The 21,325-nt window shown below is 38.9% G+C and overlaps 1 protein-coding gene across 3 annotated transcripts in view; it reads right to left on the reverse strand.

Annotated features, from left to right (window-relative positions):
• The window catches only part of dcp1b (decapping mRNA 1B), a 177,501-nt gene that overhangs the window by 10,993 nt on the left and 145,183 nt on the right, over positions 1–21,325 (reverse strand). Inside the window, exons 1-3 of one of the 3 annotated variants that reach the window (XM_047389520.1) lie at positions 7,873–7,925; positions 7,066–7,106; positions 5,761–5,888 (exon numbers count right to left, since the gene is read on the reverse strand). In XM_047389520.1, the coding sequence (XP_047245476.1) occupies positions 5,761–5,857 (97 nt within the window). In that variant the 5' untranslated portion in view covers positions 5,858–5,888; positions 7,066–7,106; positions 7,873–7,925. Of the gene's footprint in view, positions 1–5,760; positions 5,889–7,065; positions 7,107–7,298; positions 7,682–7,872; positions 7,926–21,325 lie in introns of those variants that run through there. The other 2 variants (XM_047389519.1, XM_047389521.1) reach the window with 2 other exon arrangements.

Below are 21,325 nucleotides of genomic sequence, written 5' to 3' on the forward strand. Positions count from 1 at the left end.
TAAACCACAGAAAAGGAAACAACATACTGCCTGTTCATGTCATTTTTATCTTTGTTGATAATGTTGATCTTTGAAATGCAGGAAGGTGTCTGATAGTTTTAATTGATACTTGTAAACAAAAGCTAATACAAACGATTCACTTCTTGTGTAAATACTGAAAACAGACTCGAGTATCTATGTGGTGTATATTTTACCACACAGACAACATGTATTCCCAAAAGGGCACACAGACCAGAGAGGTCAGTGTGGATGCAGGGAACAGACAGAGAAGGGGCCGGCAGAGACATACGCAGTCAGTTAAGTGGAGCCTGGGAAATATCAGCCCTGTACCAAATAAGTAACTGTAGTGGGAGACTTGACTGGTGGAGCCAGAGCCACTTAGCGCTCAGTGGGGATGAGACAGCTTGACAGAGACCCCGGGACACACGCAGAGTCAAAGTCAGACAGCTGGAAAATTGAGGGAAAATGAGCAAGACGGATAGGAAGGAGTGAGGTGTGTTAGAGGGAGATAATCAACTCCATCAAGATAGGAACATGTAGTTCTCTGAGCGCTCTGGCTGTCAGGCAACGTTGAACAGGCTGAGTTTGGCTAATGATGCAAAAATGCTGAAATGAAGGTGATATGAAGACAGCCGGACAAGAATCTCTGACATGTCTTTGATCACTCCAAACTCAACCACACAGACAGAGAACCAAAGTAAGGAGGACAAAAATAAAAACATGTGAAAGCTGCTTTTGATATCTTACCAATAATGGTGGGCTATCCTGACTCCTGAATTGTAGAAAGTATCTATTTTAGCGGTGAAGACAGGAGAGAAAGAGAGAGACTGATAGAGCAAAGGCAGGAGGAGGACCACCAAAAAACTATATTGAGGAGGAAAGAGAGGGTGCTCTAGTGTGGTCCCAGGACATTGGAGGGAAAAGGCGGAGGGATGTTAGACATGCAAGACCCAAGCCAAGAACTATACCACTACAACTGGGAAAACAACTAAACGACCATGTTGGGGAGAAAACCTCCGCAGGACAACTTCAGTTCAGGACAGGTGAAGAGAGGAGTAAAAACCTCCAAATCACCAGCTTTTTAACCTGGATGCCAAAATGTTCTGTCATCAACGGTCCGGGGAAGTCTGCAAGTGAGCCGCATCTTAAACCCTCAAGGACTGGGACAATTCAACCAAGACAGTGAGCACGTGCTGATCGCTCTGCATTCACTTGTTAACCATTTAATGTTGGCAACTGAATCTTTATGAAGACTTGTTTCTGATTTAGAAAGGTTTTGCTGGCTGTGGTTAAAGCTCAGCTGTGCTTAATACTGCAGAAATATGGATAATTTTTCTTAAGCTTTACAAAAAGAAGAAATTCATACAAAATCAAAGCTGAAGTGATGTTCAAGACAGTTTAGGTTGGCTTTTTTGTCAGATTGTTGGAGGAGTATATAAGGTGATTTAAAGCTAATTAATTACGGTTAAATTCTCCTCCTAAGTTTGAACTGCAGATGCTATTTGTAACCGAAGAGTGGACCTAAACAGACCAGTAGGACGGTCACACAACACAATCAGTATATTCGTAAATGGTAGTGTTAACTTATCTTTGGCCACCTTTTTGGATTTCTTTGCAAGAAAAAGGATCAATTTTAATCAAGGGTTGAAGAGACTGAACGAGAAATTTAGAACAAAACTGCTGAACTGCCCTGGGACCATGCTGAGAGGCCTGTTTCAGAGGAAACCTAAACATGAGAGGCTGGAGGAGGAACCTGAGGTCCGATTTAAGGGTTTGCTGGTGTCTGAGAGAAATTTGGGATACACGTACATCCGGCCTGGAGGTAAGACTGTCCACACACGTGATTTAAAAGAGACTAGAGGTTGTAACGTGAGCTGAAGCTTGGCTTTCTGCATGTCTGTGCTCCTGAGTCAATATATCATGATCAAACTCAGAATCCTATGCGCTATGTCCAGTTTGTTTATGATCAAATATCGTGCCTTGCAAAGGTATTCTTATTTTTCTTTTTACTTTTTTCATATTACAACCAAATTGTTTCATTTTATGTGACAGACCAACACAAAGCAGAGCATTATTGATTTTTCTTTTTAACAAATAAACTTTTCAGAAGTGTGATGTACAATTGTATTCAGCCCCCTGATTAAACACTTTGTAGAAGAACCTTTCACAGCAATTACTGCTGCACATGTTTTGGGGTATGTCTCTACAAGCTTTGCACATCTAAAGGCTCAAATTATTACCGCTTCTTTTAAAATAGCTCAAACTAAGTCAGACAGGATGGGGAGGATCTGTAAACACAAATGTTTAAGTCTTGCCACAGAAGTCCGGACTTTGGCTACGCCATTCAAACTATTTAATATACTTTTATAGGTGTTGTTTGGGACTAATCTGTATTTATAAACGTTCATCTGACCAATCTCAATTTCCCAGCCAAGGATAAGCATTCCCATAGCATGACACTGCACTAAATGGCTCTTCCATGAATCTTACTTCGTTCTGTCGTATATGTCTGCTGCTTATTTTTAGCCCACAGTGCCACTTTGTGCCAACCGTCATTCCAGGAAATTACAGCCGCTCAGAGGCCTACATGTTTGTATAATGATAAGATTCCACGACCCCTCCACCAGAGGTCACGATGCACTGGGACAGCCGGCTTTGCCAGCCGCTTACAAATCTGATGTTGGCCAATAAAAACAGCTTTTCAGCAACCTAAGATGCCAACATGCCACTTAAGTGCTTTTTTTTATAAAATAAGTGTGTGTATTGACGGCATCTTAAAGCACTTGAGGCACTATTACTCCGCTAATGTGCAAAACTTTGTACTTTTAGAAATTTTATCTGTACAGTCAACAATCATTTTAAATCACAGCAGCTATAGAGATAACAAACCCAACAATTATTTATATCTCATTCTTTTGGTGTTTTATAATCACAGTAAATTAAGGCTACCATTAGGTCTGACCATTTTGTTTGAAATACACATCCTCTTTAACTTGCATAACTCCCATTTCAGCAGAGGAAACAATCATTAGCTTTGTTGTGATTACTTGTTTTAAGCACTTTTAATCTTTTTTTCCTTCCCATGCCTTACTTTTAAAATTCTTTCTCCATTACTGAACTATGACATATGTTAATTTGCAGTGCAAACTATTAAAGGAAGTGCAAAAGGTCACTTAGTAAACTTCATGTCATACACAATCGTTCCTTGAGTCTTCTGGCCATTTATTATTACTATGAGTAAGCACAAAATCTATGTCGAGAAGCAGAACAATCAAAGCAGGGGAAAGAAATCCACTTCCATCTGCTTCCTACGAAGCCTCAAGGAGAGCTGAAGGTAGGGAGGGTGGCAGAGGGAGTCTCTGTGTGTATGTGTGTGTGTTAGCAACTTTTGCGTCACTGTGTTTAGATTATCAGAGGTGGCTGAGGTGTATCTAATCTCTCCCGGCTGTTTCTGTAGTGCTGTCAGACTCTGGTCCCACAGGCACACTTAGCAATGTGATTGTGTGAGCGGCAGCCATATCGAGGCCTCAGAGAGACTTGTGCTGATAAAATTTACGAAAACGTCCCCACTTGGTTCCTTAAATGGAACTACTGGTTCCCACTCAGATGATCGACTTGCTCCCCTTTCATTATATTTTATCAGACTTCCTAACCATTGCACAAAATGGACCTGTACTGCTTTTTGTAGGGAAACGATCACACCATCAGGATTATGAACTCACTTGGCTTCTGAGAAGTATGGCACCTAACCTTGTAATTGCAGTCTACAACCAACATAGACAGCAAAGGTAGTCACACAAATGTAGTTAAAAAGACACTGATACACTGCCATTCACATTTTATAGCCCTCTTGGTAATAAATGTGTACAGATTGCAGCTGATAATCCACACATAAAAACTTTCATTTGAGTATATCTATTTAGTGGGAGGAAAAAATCCTATATCAAGAAATAATTGTTTTCTTTAGCAATCTATGGCTTCTTGTTTCACCGAGATATAATTGTGATGTGACACAGAAGCCCATTTCTTTTAGCCACTAAGCTGAACGGATATCCATTTTATGCTGCTACAGTGCATAGCAGGATGGTAAGGGTCGAAATCTGCAAAGCTCACTGCAGCAAAGAGCAGCATCTTGAAATCACCAGGTTTATAAAACTTAAATTAGAAACTATCTTAATGTCAAGCAGTTGTTTGGGAAAGGTGCCAGAAAAAAATCTAATTCTGTCCTACCATCACAAACGTAAATGTAGAATTTGCTTAACTCGTCTGAGGCTAGAGCTGGAACATACACTCTAGGTGGGTTTGGCATGAAGCAAAGCATGTATGATTCAACCTTAAAATATGTTATATTGGGAGACTAAGTGCTGCCCTAATTGGCAGAGAGGGATTTATATAAACTTTTAACAGCACACTAAGAATAGTTGTGGTACAGATGATTTTCTTCTAAACTTTTTTGAGTGAGATTCTGCTAATGCAACAGAAGATTCATTTATTTTAAGGCTTTCTACACATAGTAACGGGGTGTTCCACTTCATGCTAAAATGAACACCCACTGGATTCTTTAATCCTTAAAATGTTATAATTTGTGTTAAACTAAGAAGTAACAAAACCTTTGAGCAGTTCAACTTAACTACCTTTGGTTTTTTTCCTGTAACAACCTTTAAGCATAGCATAAAAAATTTCCATTTATTTACTCCTGTACTCGTCGTCTTCCGCTTTATACGGGACCAGGTCGCGGGGGCAGCAGACTCAGCAGACGCTCAGACGTCCCTCTCCCCAAACACCTCCTCCAGCTCCTCCGGGGGGAACCCAAGGCGTTCCCAGGCCAGCCGAGAGACATAGTCCCTCCAGGGTGTCCTGGGACGTCCCTTGGGCCTCCTCCCGGTGGGACGCACCTGGAACACCTCTTGAGGAAGGCGTCCAGGAGGCATCCGATATAGATGGCCGAGCCACCTCAACTGGCTCCTCTCGATGTGGAGGATCAGCGGTTCGTCCGAGCTCCTCCTAGATGGCCGAGCTCCTCACCCTATCTCTAAGGGAGTGCCCGGCCACCCTAGGGAGGAAACTCATTTCAGCTGCTTATATCCAGGATCTCATTCTTTCGGTCATGACCCAAAGTTCATGGCCATAGGTGAGGGTAGGAATATAGACCGACCGGTAAATCGAGAGCTTTGTTTTTCGGTTCAGCTCTCTCTTCACCACAACGGACCGGCACTTATTTACTCTATTTTCAGCTCATGCTGGTATACATACTCCCAATAACAACAATTTAGCTAACTATGTCATAACCCAGAGTCAAATTAATGTGTTTGCAAAAACGGCAAAAACAGACGGTATCAATGGTTGACAGGAGAAATTTGCGTATACATGTATTTAGAGATACAAAATTTATCAAACCGCAATCATCATCACAACATCAGTGTATGCAATACTGCAAACACAATGGACTTCTTGGACACAACATTTGGTAGGATAGCATATGTCACTTGCCATGCGTTAATGCTCTGCCTACTGGTAACATTTTTAGCCAGTTGGACAGACTAACTGTCCTCACTGTCGACACCTGATGTATATTTTTAGTCGCCAAGATAAAAAAGCTCACAGTGTGGTGGGACCACTGTGTAATGGTAAACAAATAAGAGTCCCACTAATTCAGTTCAACTGTAATTGATATTATCATCACAACTTTAAGCAATAGTATTATTACGGATTTTCCTGAAATTGTGCAGCCTTATGTGTGTTGGTGTACATTTTGCTTACATCGTGCATTACGGTAAAGAAGGAAAGGGTCCTGCAGCTGGAAGTCCAAGTCTTTTGTAATGGGCTCTGTCAGATTCTCCATTCTAAGGCGGTTCATTATTGTGAAGCCATGCCTGGGAGATGCCAATCTGAAATACAAAGAGTATGCAGAACAGAGAAAGGATTATTATGGAATACAATTATAAATCATTGAAGAATGTGGCTAGAAGAGCTACATTTAGGCATGCAATGAACTGCAATAATGTCCACTGTACAGTGCCTTGTAGTATTCTCGCTACTTGAACTTTTTTAAATTCTGTCCCATTACAGCCACACAATTTAATGTATTATACTGGATTTTAAGACCAACACAAACTATAACATTACTGTGAAGTAGAAGGGAAACACTACACTGTTTCCTACATTTCAAAAAATAAAATTCTGTAAAGTGTGGAGTGCTTTTCTATTCTGACTCCTTTACTCCAATAAACCTGAATAAAATCCAGAGCAACTAATTGGAGTCAAATTTTGTAGTTATTAATAGAAATCTATGAGTAATTTGCTTCATGAAGGTTTTTCCAAAAACATTAATGTATAAATAGCAGTGTCATAAAAATTCTGTATTAGTATTGCATTTTGTTGTTTTGGCCTTTATTGAATGGTGACTAAAGGAAACAACAGCAGTAAAAGGCTAGAAGAAGTCTTGTTTTTAAACTTGCAGAAGCCATGTGGGGGGCACACGGACATGTGGAAGAAGGTGCTCTGGTCAGATAATTGTTCTTTCTGACATACATGCTAAACACTCGAAGGAGGAAGGAAAACTAACACTACATATTATCCTGTACAAACCAACTACATGAGGAAATCTAATGGTGGAAGCATCATGCTATGGGGTTACTTTCCTTCTGCAAGGACTGGGAAACTGGTCAGACTTGATAGGATGATATATTTTAAAAATCCATTTATAATTTCAAGACCACGTCTGAGTTACACATTACTTTGATTTGGTCTATCACATAAAAATTACATTGAGGTTTGGGGTTACAATGTAACAAGATGGGAACACAAATATCAGTGAACGCAATGCAAGGCATTGTAATTTCTGGTAGGATAGTAAATGTTTTTTTCCCCCCATTCTTATGAATAATAACTGAGGATTATGGATGGCTATGTAGATACAACAGGACAAGAATCGAAAATTAACAGTCCTAACAACAACATTGACCATTGTGGGAAATGTATATGTATGTTTGTATATGAATGTCCAACCGATCATGAACTCTAGAAAAACTACTCGGACTTAAACCTTTATAATAATTGTATTACCTTGTGTAAATAAACAAAGTGCCCTCTACTTCTGTCTTCTCCTGAAAAATCAAACACAAATTAGAGAAAAATAAAATATTATCATAAAACATTATAACAGAACGGCCAATACTTTAAAAGTTGCTTCAATAAACATATAAACCAATGCTTTGAACTCCCTTGAGTAAATGCGCGCCTATCAAATACAAGCTAAACTAAGCTAAGTTAGCCTATAACACCAACTTCCTACTTACCCACTCATTCGCCCGGTTATTATAAGTATATAGGGCGACTTGGCTGGCCACGTCCACAATGTTGTTTATGTAAGGGTCTTGTTTCTGCAGGGCAGACAGACTTATGTCCAGTCCTTTAGCAATAAGGCAGCTAATGCTACCTGCAGAACTCATCCTTCTCTATTGGGAAGATAGCCAGCTAGCAAGCTTCAACGTCAACAGATTCGCACAAAGATTGATAAAAACCAAATAAATTACAAGCGGAAAATATTGTTATATGAGTAGAAGCACTTTCAATGTCTTTAAATGATTACAAGTAATGTAAAAACAATTTTTTTTTAAAGTTTTCGTGCTCTAACTGTCTTCAGTGAGTTTTTGAGCAGCCATGTTTAGCCCGGCAGATTGTAAACATCTTAGACGTTACTAGTTGCACGACGAGTTGCAAATCCTATGATTCAGCTTTGAAAAATCGATATGTGTTGGTCTGAAAACCAAATATAATATATATAAACAAAAATACAGTTACATTGGTAAAAGTTAATACATAGGATTTTATTATTATTATTATTAGACCAATAACTGTTTAGAGTTTTACCTTCAGACCGCCGCTACAGAGCACTGTTTACTAAAACCAGCCGCCACAGAGACAGTTTCTTCCCCCAGGCTGTTTCTCTGTTGAACTTTCAATAGAGTACAAAACAACAGCATACAGATGTTGCAAATGCACCTTTTTATTTATATATGTGTATATTGTACATTGTAAATATGTATATTCTGTAATGCAAAAACAAACAAAAGAGCAAAGTGTACCGGAGTCAAATTCCTTGTTTGTATGTACGAACTTGGCAATAAAGCTGATTCTGAACATGTAAACGGCACAACTGCAACAAGTTTTCCATGACCGCACTATTTTAAAATATCTATGCATTCATTTGTAAAAAAAGAAAAGAAATATATATATATATATATATATATATATATATATATATATTATGTGAATGTCTCTTTCTGATGCATGTTGATGGGGTTTAATCTACAGTTACATTTAAAGCCACTGGGGGGCATTAATGGGATATCCATAAAACCACTGATCCCTACTCGTTAAATTATAGGCACAAACTAGAGGGTGACACGGGAGTGGATTTTCTCTCCTGTCCCATCCCGCTCCCACAGAAAAATGTCTTGTCCCATCCCAATCCCAGGCCAGCATAACGAAAAGAATCCTGTCCCGTCCCACTCCTGGTAAATTGACTCCCACTCCCATCCCGCTCCCATTCAGAACGACTCCCACTCCTGTGCCACTCACATTTTTGTTTAATTCATTTAGTCTTTTGGCAATTTCTTTGTTTGAAGGACCAGTTAGGTGCCTGTTTTTAGCTGTAGTAAAGGCCAGTTAAAGTAAAAAGAATAATAATGACGAAATAATAAAATATCAAACAAGGAAACAGACCATGTCTATCTTAGTTGAATAAACAAAATGTACATAGTTGTATTTTACTCCTTTATTAAGTGATTGTTTCCTTTGAATGATGACATCACTTTTATGTTTCAAATTGTTGAAACAAAAGAAAAATGCACCTAGCAAGAGAACAGTACTTGTTGAACAAAAGTGCAAAAAGGCATTACCTTCACGATTTAGAAACTGTACCTCAATGGTTCACAGCCCTGGTCCTCAGGGACCCCTTCCCTGCAAGTTTTAGATGTGTGTCTGCTCCAGAACACCTGATTCAAATTCTAACATGACCTCCTATACAGGCATCAAGAATGGAGGGTCAAACTGGACAAAATTAATACAATAAAATCATCATTAAATAAATAAATGTTGTGAATGTCCCATAAGTGAAGTAAATGTAACATGAAAGAAATGTAACATTAAATGTGCCATTAAATTAAAGGTACCATTTATTTATTTAATACATCATTAGAAACAATAAATGTGCCATTATATCATGAAATGGACTATAATGCAATTAAATATGCCACTGAATAATTAAGTATAATTTTAAAGACGACATGACGTAATTAGTGGTACACTTAATATTTAACGATGTATTAAATAAATTGTACATTTAATGGTACATTCAATTTTTTTCTATTTCACAACATATTTATTTAATATCTTCCCTTGATGAAGCATTTCTACGGAGCCCGCGAGGGGACATGGGGAATTGTTTTCTCTTTTGTGTCCCCACGCAATAGTCTTTACGTTATCTCGCAATACTTTGTGGGATAGTTTCCAAACCAGATAACTGCAAAATTGAAACAAACACTACACCCGTTTTGAGATTTATTGAGTTTTATTTTGAAATCAGCATTAAATAAAATTATCTTCAATCAGACTAAAAGACAGTTTTTATCCACAAGCTGTCAAACAAACTACTGAACTCTGGACCATAAAACTGCATGAAACCACATCTGTGATACTTTATTTCCTTATTATTGCTGCATGATGTGTACTTTTTTTTGTACGCAGTTTTTGTTTTTATCATGATTTGAACGGTTCTTCTTATCCTAAGCATTTAATCGCATTGTTTACTGCGTGTTAACCTGCATATGACAAATAAACCAAATCAATCACATATCAGTGTTTGTTTTATGAGCAGTTTGTCATCTGTGCTGTTGCTCCAAAATGCCAAACGCAAAAGTATTGCGTGGAGACGCAAAAGTAATAAATTTCCCCATGTCCCCTCACGGGCTTCCGCACCTTACCTCTTAAATCTTTAGAGCACATGCAGCAATTTTGTTGGTCAGATGAGACTTGACACATGATGGTACTTTTGGTTTGATGAATGAAGAGATGCAGGGTTGATTCAATCCAGAATCTGTTTTACAAGTGTCCCTTAATCACTGGTGTACTTGATTACAACTAAACACGTTTTACAAGCAGCAGACTGCGTGTTAAAACCGCTACATTCAACTCTCCTGAAGTTCGGTAATATTTGTGACTTTCCTGTCAGCTCTATGAGTTTAATAGATAAGTCCTTACTTCTGACTTTACGTTACAAATCCAATTTTACCACGTCCAGTTCTCCACCTGCGTTTGTTCCCTCCATCCTGAACGCAGGTGGAAAACATCGATCAGAAGCACTGTTGGCTTGTGGGTCTTGTAGTTCGTTTGACTCACATTATAGTATAGGCTTCTTGGAAAAAAAACTACACAATGGCGGCGACGATTCAAGTTTTCTTTTCTTAAAGTTTATAACAAAGTCTCAGTTTTACATTTCCAAAGACAATTGATCCTAGTTTATTTTCCCTCCTATTGGTTAGCTCCCGCTCCCGTCTGCTCCCGTTCATTTTTTATCCTGTACCGTCCCAATCACGTGATCTTTACTGATGCTGTCTCCCGTCCCGCGGGTTTCCCGTGGGAATCCCGTGACCCGTGGGACTCCCGAAAAAATGTCAGCCTCTAGCTGAATTCAGGACTCCATAAAGAAGAGTTTAAACACAATGATCTTTGATGTTTATAGGTCTGGTTGGCAATCATTAGCAGTAACCTTCAGCTAATGAAGCCTGCTCAACTAAAAAAATAACCTGTTAGTGCCAGTCTTTCAACCAGGCAAAAACTCTCGAGTAAATTTTAAAAGCAGATCTGAAAAACCAATAAACCTGACCCTTGTTCAAATTACACTACCTGTTAACTAGCTATAACTAGATGCATTGGATTTAGGAATCTTTTTGGATATGATCACAGTTATAACAGATCCTTAAATACAGCAATTAAGGATACAGTTCCTTGCATAGGTATTCACACCCTGTAAACATTTCCACATTACTTCATGTTAAAAACCAAAAATGTAATGTATGATTTTTGCAATAATTGTGTACTTGAAGGAAAATTCTATATTTTAAAAAAATGAATTTGCAAGTAAAAATCTGAAAAACATTGCTTCCATATGCATACAACCTCCTTTAATCTGGTACCTCTAAATAAAATTCAGTGCAACGGATAGACTACAGAAGTAACCTACTTAGTAAACAGAGTCAACGTCTATGAAATCTGTTGATGCAGTAATTAATAGTTGTGCACTTCACAACTCTGGATTTTATGGAAGAGTTTCTAGAAGACATCTGTTGTTGAAAGATAGCCATAAGAGGTTTTGCTTGCACTTTGTCACCATTCATGCAGGATACACAGCAACATGTGAAAAAAGTTGAGTTTTTTGGCCTATAATCAAAACGTGTGTCACGGACCATTGACTTTCTGCATTACTCTGAACACACCATCATAGAGGTGGCAGAATAATGCTGTGGGACTCCTTTTCTTCAGCAGAAACAGGGAAGTCATCAACTTCTGCATCAACTTCTCAGATTTTTATTTGTAGAAACAGGCATCAAGAGCCACTATGCACAGACAAATCCTACACATGGGATACACATATCACATTCCTTGTATCGAGCTATTCCTGAGCCAGTGACAACATCAGAAGAGTCCTATGTGAACTAAAGACAGAAAGAACAGGACTGTTGCTCAGAGGTCAAAGTCCTTTTTTCAGATGAATGTAAAGTTCAACATTTCATTTGGAAATCCTCCAAGTCTGGAGGAAGAGTGGAGAGAGACAGAATCTACGTTGCTTTAAGTCCAGTGTGACGCTTCCACAGTCTTTGATAATTTGTGGTTGCTCGTGTTGGTCAATGTGTTTTCTGAAGAAATTAAAATAAAGCCTGATATTGATATATCTGTTTAAAATATCCTTTTTATTAATCTCATTTAATATTGTAATTTTCTGAGAAACTGAATTTTGGGTTTTCATTATTTGTAAGCCATAATTATCAAAATGACAAAAATAAAAGGCTTGAAGTAATTCACGCTCTGTGGAATGAATCTATATATGAGTTCCACTTTCTTAAGTGATTTACAAAATTGTGTGCTGGACATTTTTCAATATTAGTTTTCAGAGCTGAAACCTATGTGGCAAAAAGGGTATCTAAATGTTTTCCTCTTTGTTAAAAACCGATCACCAAATAAATTCTGACCAGGTTTTTGTGGTTCAGAAGCAGGTAGTTTGACATGTACATGCTTTTGATTGATTCCTCCAACCTTGGCATTTTGTAGCAGCTGTTTCTCGGCTTGTAATATTTATGTATCTTGAGGATTTATTAGTATTTTCATTTCAGGATGTATGCATGGTGAATATATTTTATGCATGTGTCTAGTGTCTGTATTTATGTTTGTCTTTGTGGTCCTGTTGCTAATGTTTTGGTCAGGGCTGTTTTGCGAAAAACAAAAACAAAAAGCTATTTGATTTTGTGTTCATACAAATCCTTGAAATATGTTAAATACCTGCAGCTAGTTGTTTATGTTCTCCTTGAATCGACTTTGTAATGTGACACTTCTTAAATTAAGTGGACAGACTGAACGTAGCAGCTGTAGATCTTCAGAAATATGACACATCCTTCCTGAAAGCAATATTCAAGGACAGAAACAGTAACTGATACAGGAAGAAGACTTTCTGAAATTTGACCCAGCACTTATAAAGTACAGTATATGCTGCCATCGGATAAGTCTTTATCCAAATATGCTATGAATCAAGGTTGAACTCTGAGGCTGGAGTTTTCTCACACAATAGTTTTTTTCACTCAGCTGTTTATTCTACTGTCTTTAATCAGTGACTTGACAGATGTCTGAGGATTTCTGACAAAGGCATAGCACTTATCAGGCAGGCGTAGCTTAAAAAGCAATTATTTTAGAGGTTTGGACTCCACGTATTAGTCAGATGGATAATGAATTCACCACCAGCAGTCTGAAAAACAATGGCATGCATAGAAATGCTGCAAGAAGAAAGTAGCTAACCTTTAGAAATAATTTGGCAAGAAGCCAGATGGTTGCAGATGAAAAGCATGCACAAAAACACTAGACACATTTTTATTGTTTAAATTAACAGTGGTATATTTGTAAAGAAAAAAAACCCTCTTATTCTAACCTTTAAAGCAAGGTGGTGTTGTATATTTTACTGAATCTTGGCAAACTCCTGAATGGAATATATCCTTCAATATAGCAGACCTTGAGAAACTCAAGAGCTAAGGTTTTATTACTAAACAAAGTATTTTTGAATCCAAGTGAAGAAGACTTTTTTCTTGTAAATTTTCACATGATCAAAGAAATGATCAAAGATAATTCGAGTAAATATCAATAGTAGTTTTTAAATGATACTTTTAATTACTGAGGAAAAAATAATGCTACTAAACATCCTGGTCCTGTGTGAAAACACAACTGCCCTCTTTGATAAATCGGAAATTAACTGTGAATAACCACACATCTTTTGGTTTTATTTTTCTACTTTCACTAGTGTTTTGGATCTTTTTTTCCAAACACTTAATTAGAACCTCTCTAACAACAAGGTAAGTACTCTAAGTACTCAAGAAAAGGTGAGATACAATTAGTTGGAAGGAGGTCTAAAGCAATTTCTTAGGCTTTGGGACTCAAGCAAACCACAGTAAGAGCTATTAGCCACCAATGTTGAAAACATAGAACAATGGAAAACTCTCTCATGTTTGGCAGTCCAACCAAAAATATCTCAAGATCACATTAACAATTAATCCAGGAGGTCAGACACAGTTATTGTTTCTTTAGTAATTAGTTTGAGACACACAGCATTTATTTATTTATTTATTCCATATGCTGGGTGTTTAGAGAAAATAGATTTAAATAATGTGCAAAAAACAAAAATGCAAAAAATAGAAAAGAACTGCAATTTATGGTTAAAAAATAACAACACACTGATGAATCCATTCAGGTCTTCACTAATATTACCATTAGGAGAACTAACATTAACTCTCTACGTACTAGTGAGGAGAGCAAGTATTTGATACACTGCCGATGTTTCAGGTTTTCCCACTTGCAAAACATGTAGAATTCTTTAATTTTTATCGTAGGTACTCTTCAACTGTGAGTGACAGAATCTCAAACAAATATCCAGTCACATTGAGTGATTTCTAAGTAATTAATTAGCATTTTATTGCATGACATAAGTATTTGATACATCAAAAGAACAAAACTTAATGTTTGGTACAGAAACCTTTGTTTGCAATTACAGATAGGCGTTTTCTGTAGTTCTTGATTAGGTTCGCACACACTGCCGCAGGGATTTTGGACCACTCCTCTATATAACAACATATTGTATAGTAAATATTGTATATTGAATTGTGTAGCAATTGAAATACACTCACCGGTCACTTTATTAGGTACACCTTGCTAGTACCGGGTTGGACCCCCTTTTGCCTTCAGAACTGCCTTAGTCTTTCGCGGCATAGATTCAAGAAGGTACTGGAAAAATTCCTCAGAGTTTGGTCCACATTGACATGATAGCACCACACAGATGTTGCAGATTTGTCGGCTGCACATCCATGATGCGAATCTCCCGTTCCACCACATCCCAAAGGTGCTCTATTGGATTGAGATCTGGTGACTGTGGAGGCCATTTGAGTCCAGTGAACTCATTGTCATCTTCAAGAAACCAGTCTGAGATGATTTGTGCTTTATGACATGGCGCGTTATCCTGCTGGAAGTAACCATCAGAAGATGGGTACACTGTGGTCATAAAGGGATGGACATGGTCAGCAATAATACTCAGGTAGGCTGTGGCGTTGACACGATGCTCAATTGGTACTAAGGGGCCCAAAGTGTGCCAAGAAAATATCCCTCACACCATTACACCACCACCAGCCTGAACCGTTGATACAAGGCAGGATGGATCCATGCTTTCATATTGTTGATGCCAAATTCTGACCCTACCATCTGAATGTCGCAGCAGAAATCGAGACACATCAGACCAGGCAACGTTTTTCTAATCTTCTATCGTCCAATTTTGGTGAGCTTGTGCGAATTTTAGCCTCAGTTTCCTTTTCTTAGCTGACAGGAGTGGCACCCGATGTAGTCTTCTGCTTCTGTAGCCCATCCGCCTCAAGGTTCGACGTGTTGTGCATTCAGTGATGTTCTTCTGCATGCCTTGGTTGTCATGAGTGGTTATTTGAGTTACTGTTGCCTTTCTATCAGCTTGAACCAGTCTGGCCATTCTCCTCTGACCTTTGGCACCAACAAGGCATTTGCGCCCACAGAACTGCGGCTCACTGGATATTTTCTCTTTTTCGCACCATTCTCTGTAAACCCTAGAGATGGTAGTACATGAAAATCCCAGTAGATCAGCAGTTTCTGAAATACTCAGACCAGCCCGTCTGGCACCAACAATCATGCCACGTTCAAAGTCACTTAAATCACCTTTCTTCCCCATTCTGATGCCCGGTTTGAACTGCAGCAGATCGTCTTGACCATGTCTACATATGTTATAAACAACATATGTTTATATTTTTTTACCTCTAGGTCTAAGTGTACCAGCTAACAAAATCAAACCAATCTGGCAATAAATTTATAAAGCCTAATATTAAAAACTGGGCAGCTGAAAAAAAGGGAATTGCTCTTTGATAAATCCGCAGGTTGCTTTTTCCCACGTGGGATCCCAGCATTTCCATGTTTGTCTAAAATTCCCACAAACTCACTCGCACATACTAAAAGGTCTGGAATTGCAAATATAGAAGAGTCCTAAATAGAACAGATATTCCATGTGCAGGCTGGATTACAGAAGACATTTGTGTGTGTGTGTGTGTGTGTGTGTGTGCATGCTTGCGTGTCCCCTGCCCAAGGGACATGCAAGTATCTGTTCCCATGACCTTCCCTTCATCCAGTCTTCCTACTCCTAGTTTTTCCTGTCTGTCTATCCTCCATTCACAAACTAACAGATAGTAGTCTAGGAGATTCAGCCCAGCAGGGATTCTTCTGTTGTCTGTCTGTGCTACAACCTCTCCACAGCATTCCGATGCTCATCTTCAGAAGTGAGAAGATATTTGCATGCTAAATACAATTTAGACCTGTAAACCTTTTTGCACTTTTATTAGCATTCAGATAAACAACTGCTTGAAGCCCACTGACTGTCAGATCAGTTACTAAAGATCATCGTCACAGAGTGATCTTGTGACTCTTTTCATGGACTTTATCTGATGACTTTTTCCAAGAGACCAAATTGGAAACATTGGGCATATTATAAAACCGATTAAACCGATTCCCAGTTTCATTAATTAAATTCTATTCATGCCATGATGCATCAGAATTACCCGAATAAAACCTTTTATGCCCTGTACCATTACCCAAAAATAAAATTATGTTTTCTAAGCAGTTTGGACAGCAACAGATAAAACAAATGAAGAAAGTAATAAAAAAAGAAAATCAAACCAAATTATTTCAAACTTCATAAAGAAGTTTGACCATTTTGATTACATTTAAACAAAATTTTAAACAAATATTGAATGCAATATTCAATTCAATCCTGTAAAGACTCACAATGGGAAAACATAGGTGGCGATTAGAAAAGTTTTATTTGCAGATATTTATTTATTTGGCGCTCGGACATCGGAGGAAGCCACAAATGCTGAGAAAGACATGAGCTTGAATGAACATTTTAGGATTAGAATTAGCGATGTCTTTCTCCGTTGGGATTCGACTGCTGGTGGAGCGGAGGCCTGAGGAGATAGGGGAATCGGGAGGAGCTAGGAAGCCAGATGGTGGAGATGGGGAGGAGGAGGGTCAAAGCTCAGCTTGAAGTCTGTGAGTGAAGGTCTTTAAAGCGGAGCCTTGGACGGTGATTGGCTGAAGAGGAAATGTGGACTCGATGCTGATTGGTTGGAGCGAGGACACATGGTGGAGTCATTGGACATAGCAGAGGAGGGGGTGAGTCTCCCAGATTAAATTTTTGTCAAAATTCCATAATAGTAACTTTTGACTTTAGATTTCAACTGTTCTGACGTATCCATTCAGGTCTTACCATCAGGAGAACTAACATTAACTCTCTACGTACTAGTGGGGAGAAGAAGTATTTGATACACTGGCGATGTTTCAAGTTTTCCCACTTGCAAAGCATGTAGAAGTCTTTAATTTTTATCGTAGGTACTCTTCAACTGTGAATGACGGAATCTCAAACAAACATCCAGTCACATTGTGTGATTTCTAAGTAAGATAAGTATTTGATACATCAAAAGAACTAAATTTAATGTTTGGTACAGAAACCTTTGCTTGAAATTACAGATATCAGACGTTTCCTGTAGTTCTTGACGAGGTTTGCACACACTGCAACAGGGATTTTGGACCACTCCTTCATACAGATCTTCTCCAGATCCTTCAGGTTTTGTGGTTGTCGCTGGGCAATATGGACTTTCACCTCCCTGCAAAGACTTTCGATTGGGTTCAGGTCTGGAGACTGGCTAGGCTACTCCAGGACCTTGAAATGTTTCTTACGGAGCCGCTCCTTAGTTGCCCTGGCTATGTGTTTCGGGTCGTTGTCATGCTGGAAAACCCAGCCACGACCCATCTTCAATGCCCTTACTGAGGGAAGGAGGTTGTTGGCTAAGATTTCCCGATACATGGTCCCATCCATCCTCCCCTCAATACGATGCAGTCGTCCCATCCCCTTTGCAGAAAAGCATCCCCAAAGAATGATGCTTCCACCTCCATGCTTCACGGTAGGGATGGTGTTCTTGGGGTTGTACTCATCCTTCCTCTTCTACCAAACACGGCAAGTGGAGTTTAGACTAGAAAGCTCTATTTTTTTCTCATCTGACCACATAATCTTCTTTCACTCCTCTTCTGGATCATCCAGATGGCTATTGGGAAACTTCAGACATGCTTGGACATGCTCTGATGTGATGTGATGTGAGTGATGTAGTGAGTTACTAATGGTCTTCTTTGACACCTTAGCCCCAGCTCTCTTCATGTCATTGACTAGGTCCTGCTGCGTAGTTCTGCCCTGATCCCTCACCTTTCTCATGATCAATGATGCCCCACAAGGTGAGATCTTGCGTGGAGCCCCAGACCGGGGGAGATTGACCTTCATCTTGAACTTCTTCCATTTTCTTATAATTGCTCCAACAGTAGTTACCTTCTCACCAAGCTGCTTGGCTATTTTCCTGTAGCCCATCCCAGCCTTGTGCAGGTCTACTATTGTATCCCTGATGTCCTTACAGAGTTCTCTGGTCTTGGCCATTGTGGAGAGGTTGGAGTTTGTTTGATTGAGTGAGTGGATAGGTGTCTTTTGTACAGATAACGAGTTCAAACAAGTGCAGTTAATACAGGTAATGATTGGAGAACAGGAGGGCTTCTTAAAGAAGAACTAACAGGCCTGTGAGAGCCGGGATTCTGACTGGTTGTTAGGTAATCAAATACTACATGCAATAAAATGCTAATTACTTAAAAATGACAATGTGATTCTCTGGATTTTTGTTTTAGATTCTGTCACTTACAGTTTAAGAGTACCTGATAAAATTTAAAGACTTCTACATGCTTTGCAAGTGGAAAAACCTGCAGAATAGGCAGTGTATAAAATACTTGTTCTCCCCAGTGTATATGCAGAAGTCAATTATTTTGAAATATTAAAATGTTTTGGAAATGTATTTTAGTGAAACTACCAAATTCTGTGTGAAATAAAAACAAATACTTTTTACCCAAACATAACGATCAAACACATAAAGTAGGCTATACAACACAACACAACACAACAAAACTATAAACAACTCATTTGATTATTTATGGTTTGCTGCTAGAGCATTTATAATGTGAAATTTTATAATTGATCAAATTGTCTAATGACTTCTGTTGTATTTGGTACAGTTTTAAATTTTGTCCTTTTTGAAGCTATTGTAATGGCTGTATTGACGTTTTTCTGCAATACCAATTTTTAAGAAAACCATCTCAGCGATGTGTAATGGCTTCTTTTAAGAAACTAGCTCATTTGTCTGCTGTGTCAATGTATGATTGGACTCTCAGTCCTGATGCATTGCTGCATAATCAGAATTTTAATATTGATAATCTTTAAAGTTTAATGGCTACCTTTTATCTTTTTCATAAAATCTTCCCTGTCTAGCGATTAAGCAGCCGGTAATTTACATTTCTGGGAGTGTTTCCACTCATTTATCTGTGCCAGCAAAAATCATTTCCCTCAAATAGAATATTAATATACCATTCAAGATCCAAATCACTACACATTGTTCTGAAAAGACAATCGGATTGCCAGATGTCATCAATAGAACCGTTTCTGAGTTGACTCCCTGTCTTTGCTATGTCTGGACTGACACATGCAGACAAAACGCTTTACACTATTACAGAATAGTGGGTGGTGACTTTGCACTATGGCACTGAACAAATGAATACAGGCTGGGCTGAGTCATCCGATTCACCTGATTATAGCCTGCAGCAGATTGACATGAGGCCTGCACACTGAACTTCGCATTCAGTGTCAGAGACAATTACGGAATGGCTGGTAGTGCGATTAGAATCTGGGAATGCGGTTCAGTGTTCTCATACGCTACGAAGCCCATTTAGTATTTTTTGTAAAGGTCTTTCTGTACGTTATGTGTATGCTTTCAGCAGATACATTTCAGCCGTTCCAGTGAGCGGCATTTAACTACATACGTATTTCTCTCCCTTACAGTAGGAATTTTAATCTTGTGAAGGCCTTCAGAAATCAGTTCAGTTTGAGAGCTGACACATTATTTGTGCAAGCAGCCCTATCCAAAAGCCCCTGTGAATGACACAACCAAGCTTTGATGAGTGCTCTTTAGTTAAGAGGTGATATTGTTGACTCTGTTTGACATTTTACTCCCAAACGAGCTTCATTTCATTGTGTGTTTCATAAAACAGAATCTCATGTCTCCAGACAGCAACTTGGTGTGCCTCAAGGGCCAGACTAAAATAAATTCTCGACCTTGAGGGCACCGTTGAAATTTAGAACACTGTCCTAAAGGCAACAGAAAGAGAGAGGGAACCCATAATCAAATCTCAATAATCTTTGAGTTGTCATTCAGCAATATAAAAACGTTCACATAAACTTAAAAGTTACAACCACAAGCTTCAATGTGTATTATTGTAATTGTATGTGATAACCTAACAGAAAGTAGCATGTAAATATTAAATCAAAAGAAAGGATTCGGTATCTTCAAAAAGCAAGTACACACCTTAAAAAACAGCTGGGAACAACAGTAAGTACAGCCGAAAGTGATAATGCCCAAATGTAGTCCAATTAGCCATTTTACCTCCCTAGTGTCATCTGAGTCATTAGTGTTAGAAGGTCTCATGTGTGAATAGGGAGCAGGTGTGTTAAATCTGGTGTCATCACTCTCACACTCTCACACTGGTCACTGGACATTTAACATGGCCCCTATGGCAAAGAACTCTCCAAGGATCTGAAAAGAAGAATTGTTGCTCTACAAAAAGATGGCCTAGGCTGTAAGAAGATTGCCAACATCCTGAAACTGAGCTGCAGCATGGTGGATTAGGCCTGGACACAGAGGTCCAGAGAACGTGTTCAGCGTCATATCCAGAGGTTGTCTTTTGAAAATAGACGTTTGAGTGTTGGCATCATTGCTGCAGAATTTGAAGAGGTAGGGGGTCAGCCTGTCATTGGTCAGACAATACATGGCACACTGCATCAAATTGGTCTGTATGGCTGTCATCCCAGAAGAAAGCCTTCCTTAAAGATGATGCACAAAACGTCTGCAAACAGTTTGCTAAAGACAATCCGGCTAACGACATGGAACCGTGTCTAGAAACTGGATTACTGGAACCATGTCATGTGGTCTGATAAAACCAAGATAAATGTATTTGTTTCACATGGTGAGGAGTACAAGGACAAATGTGTCTTGCCTACAGTCAAGCATGGTGGCGGGAATGTCATAGTTTGGGGATGCATGAGTGCTGTCAGCATTGGGGAGCTACAGTTCACTGAGGGGACCACAAATACCAGCATGTCTAGTGACACACTGAAGCAGTGCATGTTCCCCTCCCTTTGGAAACTGGGCCACAGGGCAATGTTCCAACATGCCCCCAAACACACCTCCAAGACAACTACTGCCTTGCTAAAAAAACTGAGGGTGAAGGTGCTGGACTGGAATTAAAGAGTCATATGTTCAGTGTTTCCCCGTGATGACATATAAAAAAATCTTTACAAAAAAGTGAGGGGTGCACTCACTTTTGTAAGATACTGTACATGGTTTTTTAAACTTTTCGCAGA

Source organism: Girardinichthys multiradiatus, chromosome 17, assembly GCF_021462225.1.
Source record: "Girardinichthys multiradiatus isolate DD_20200921_A chromosome 17, DD_fGirMul_XY1, whole genome shotgun sequence".
Classification (NCBI taxonomy): Eukaryota; Metazoa; Chordata; class Actinopteri; order Cyprinodontiformes; family Goodeidae; genus Girardinichthys; species Girardinichthys multiradiatus.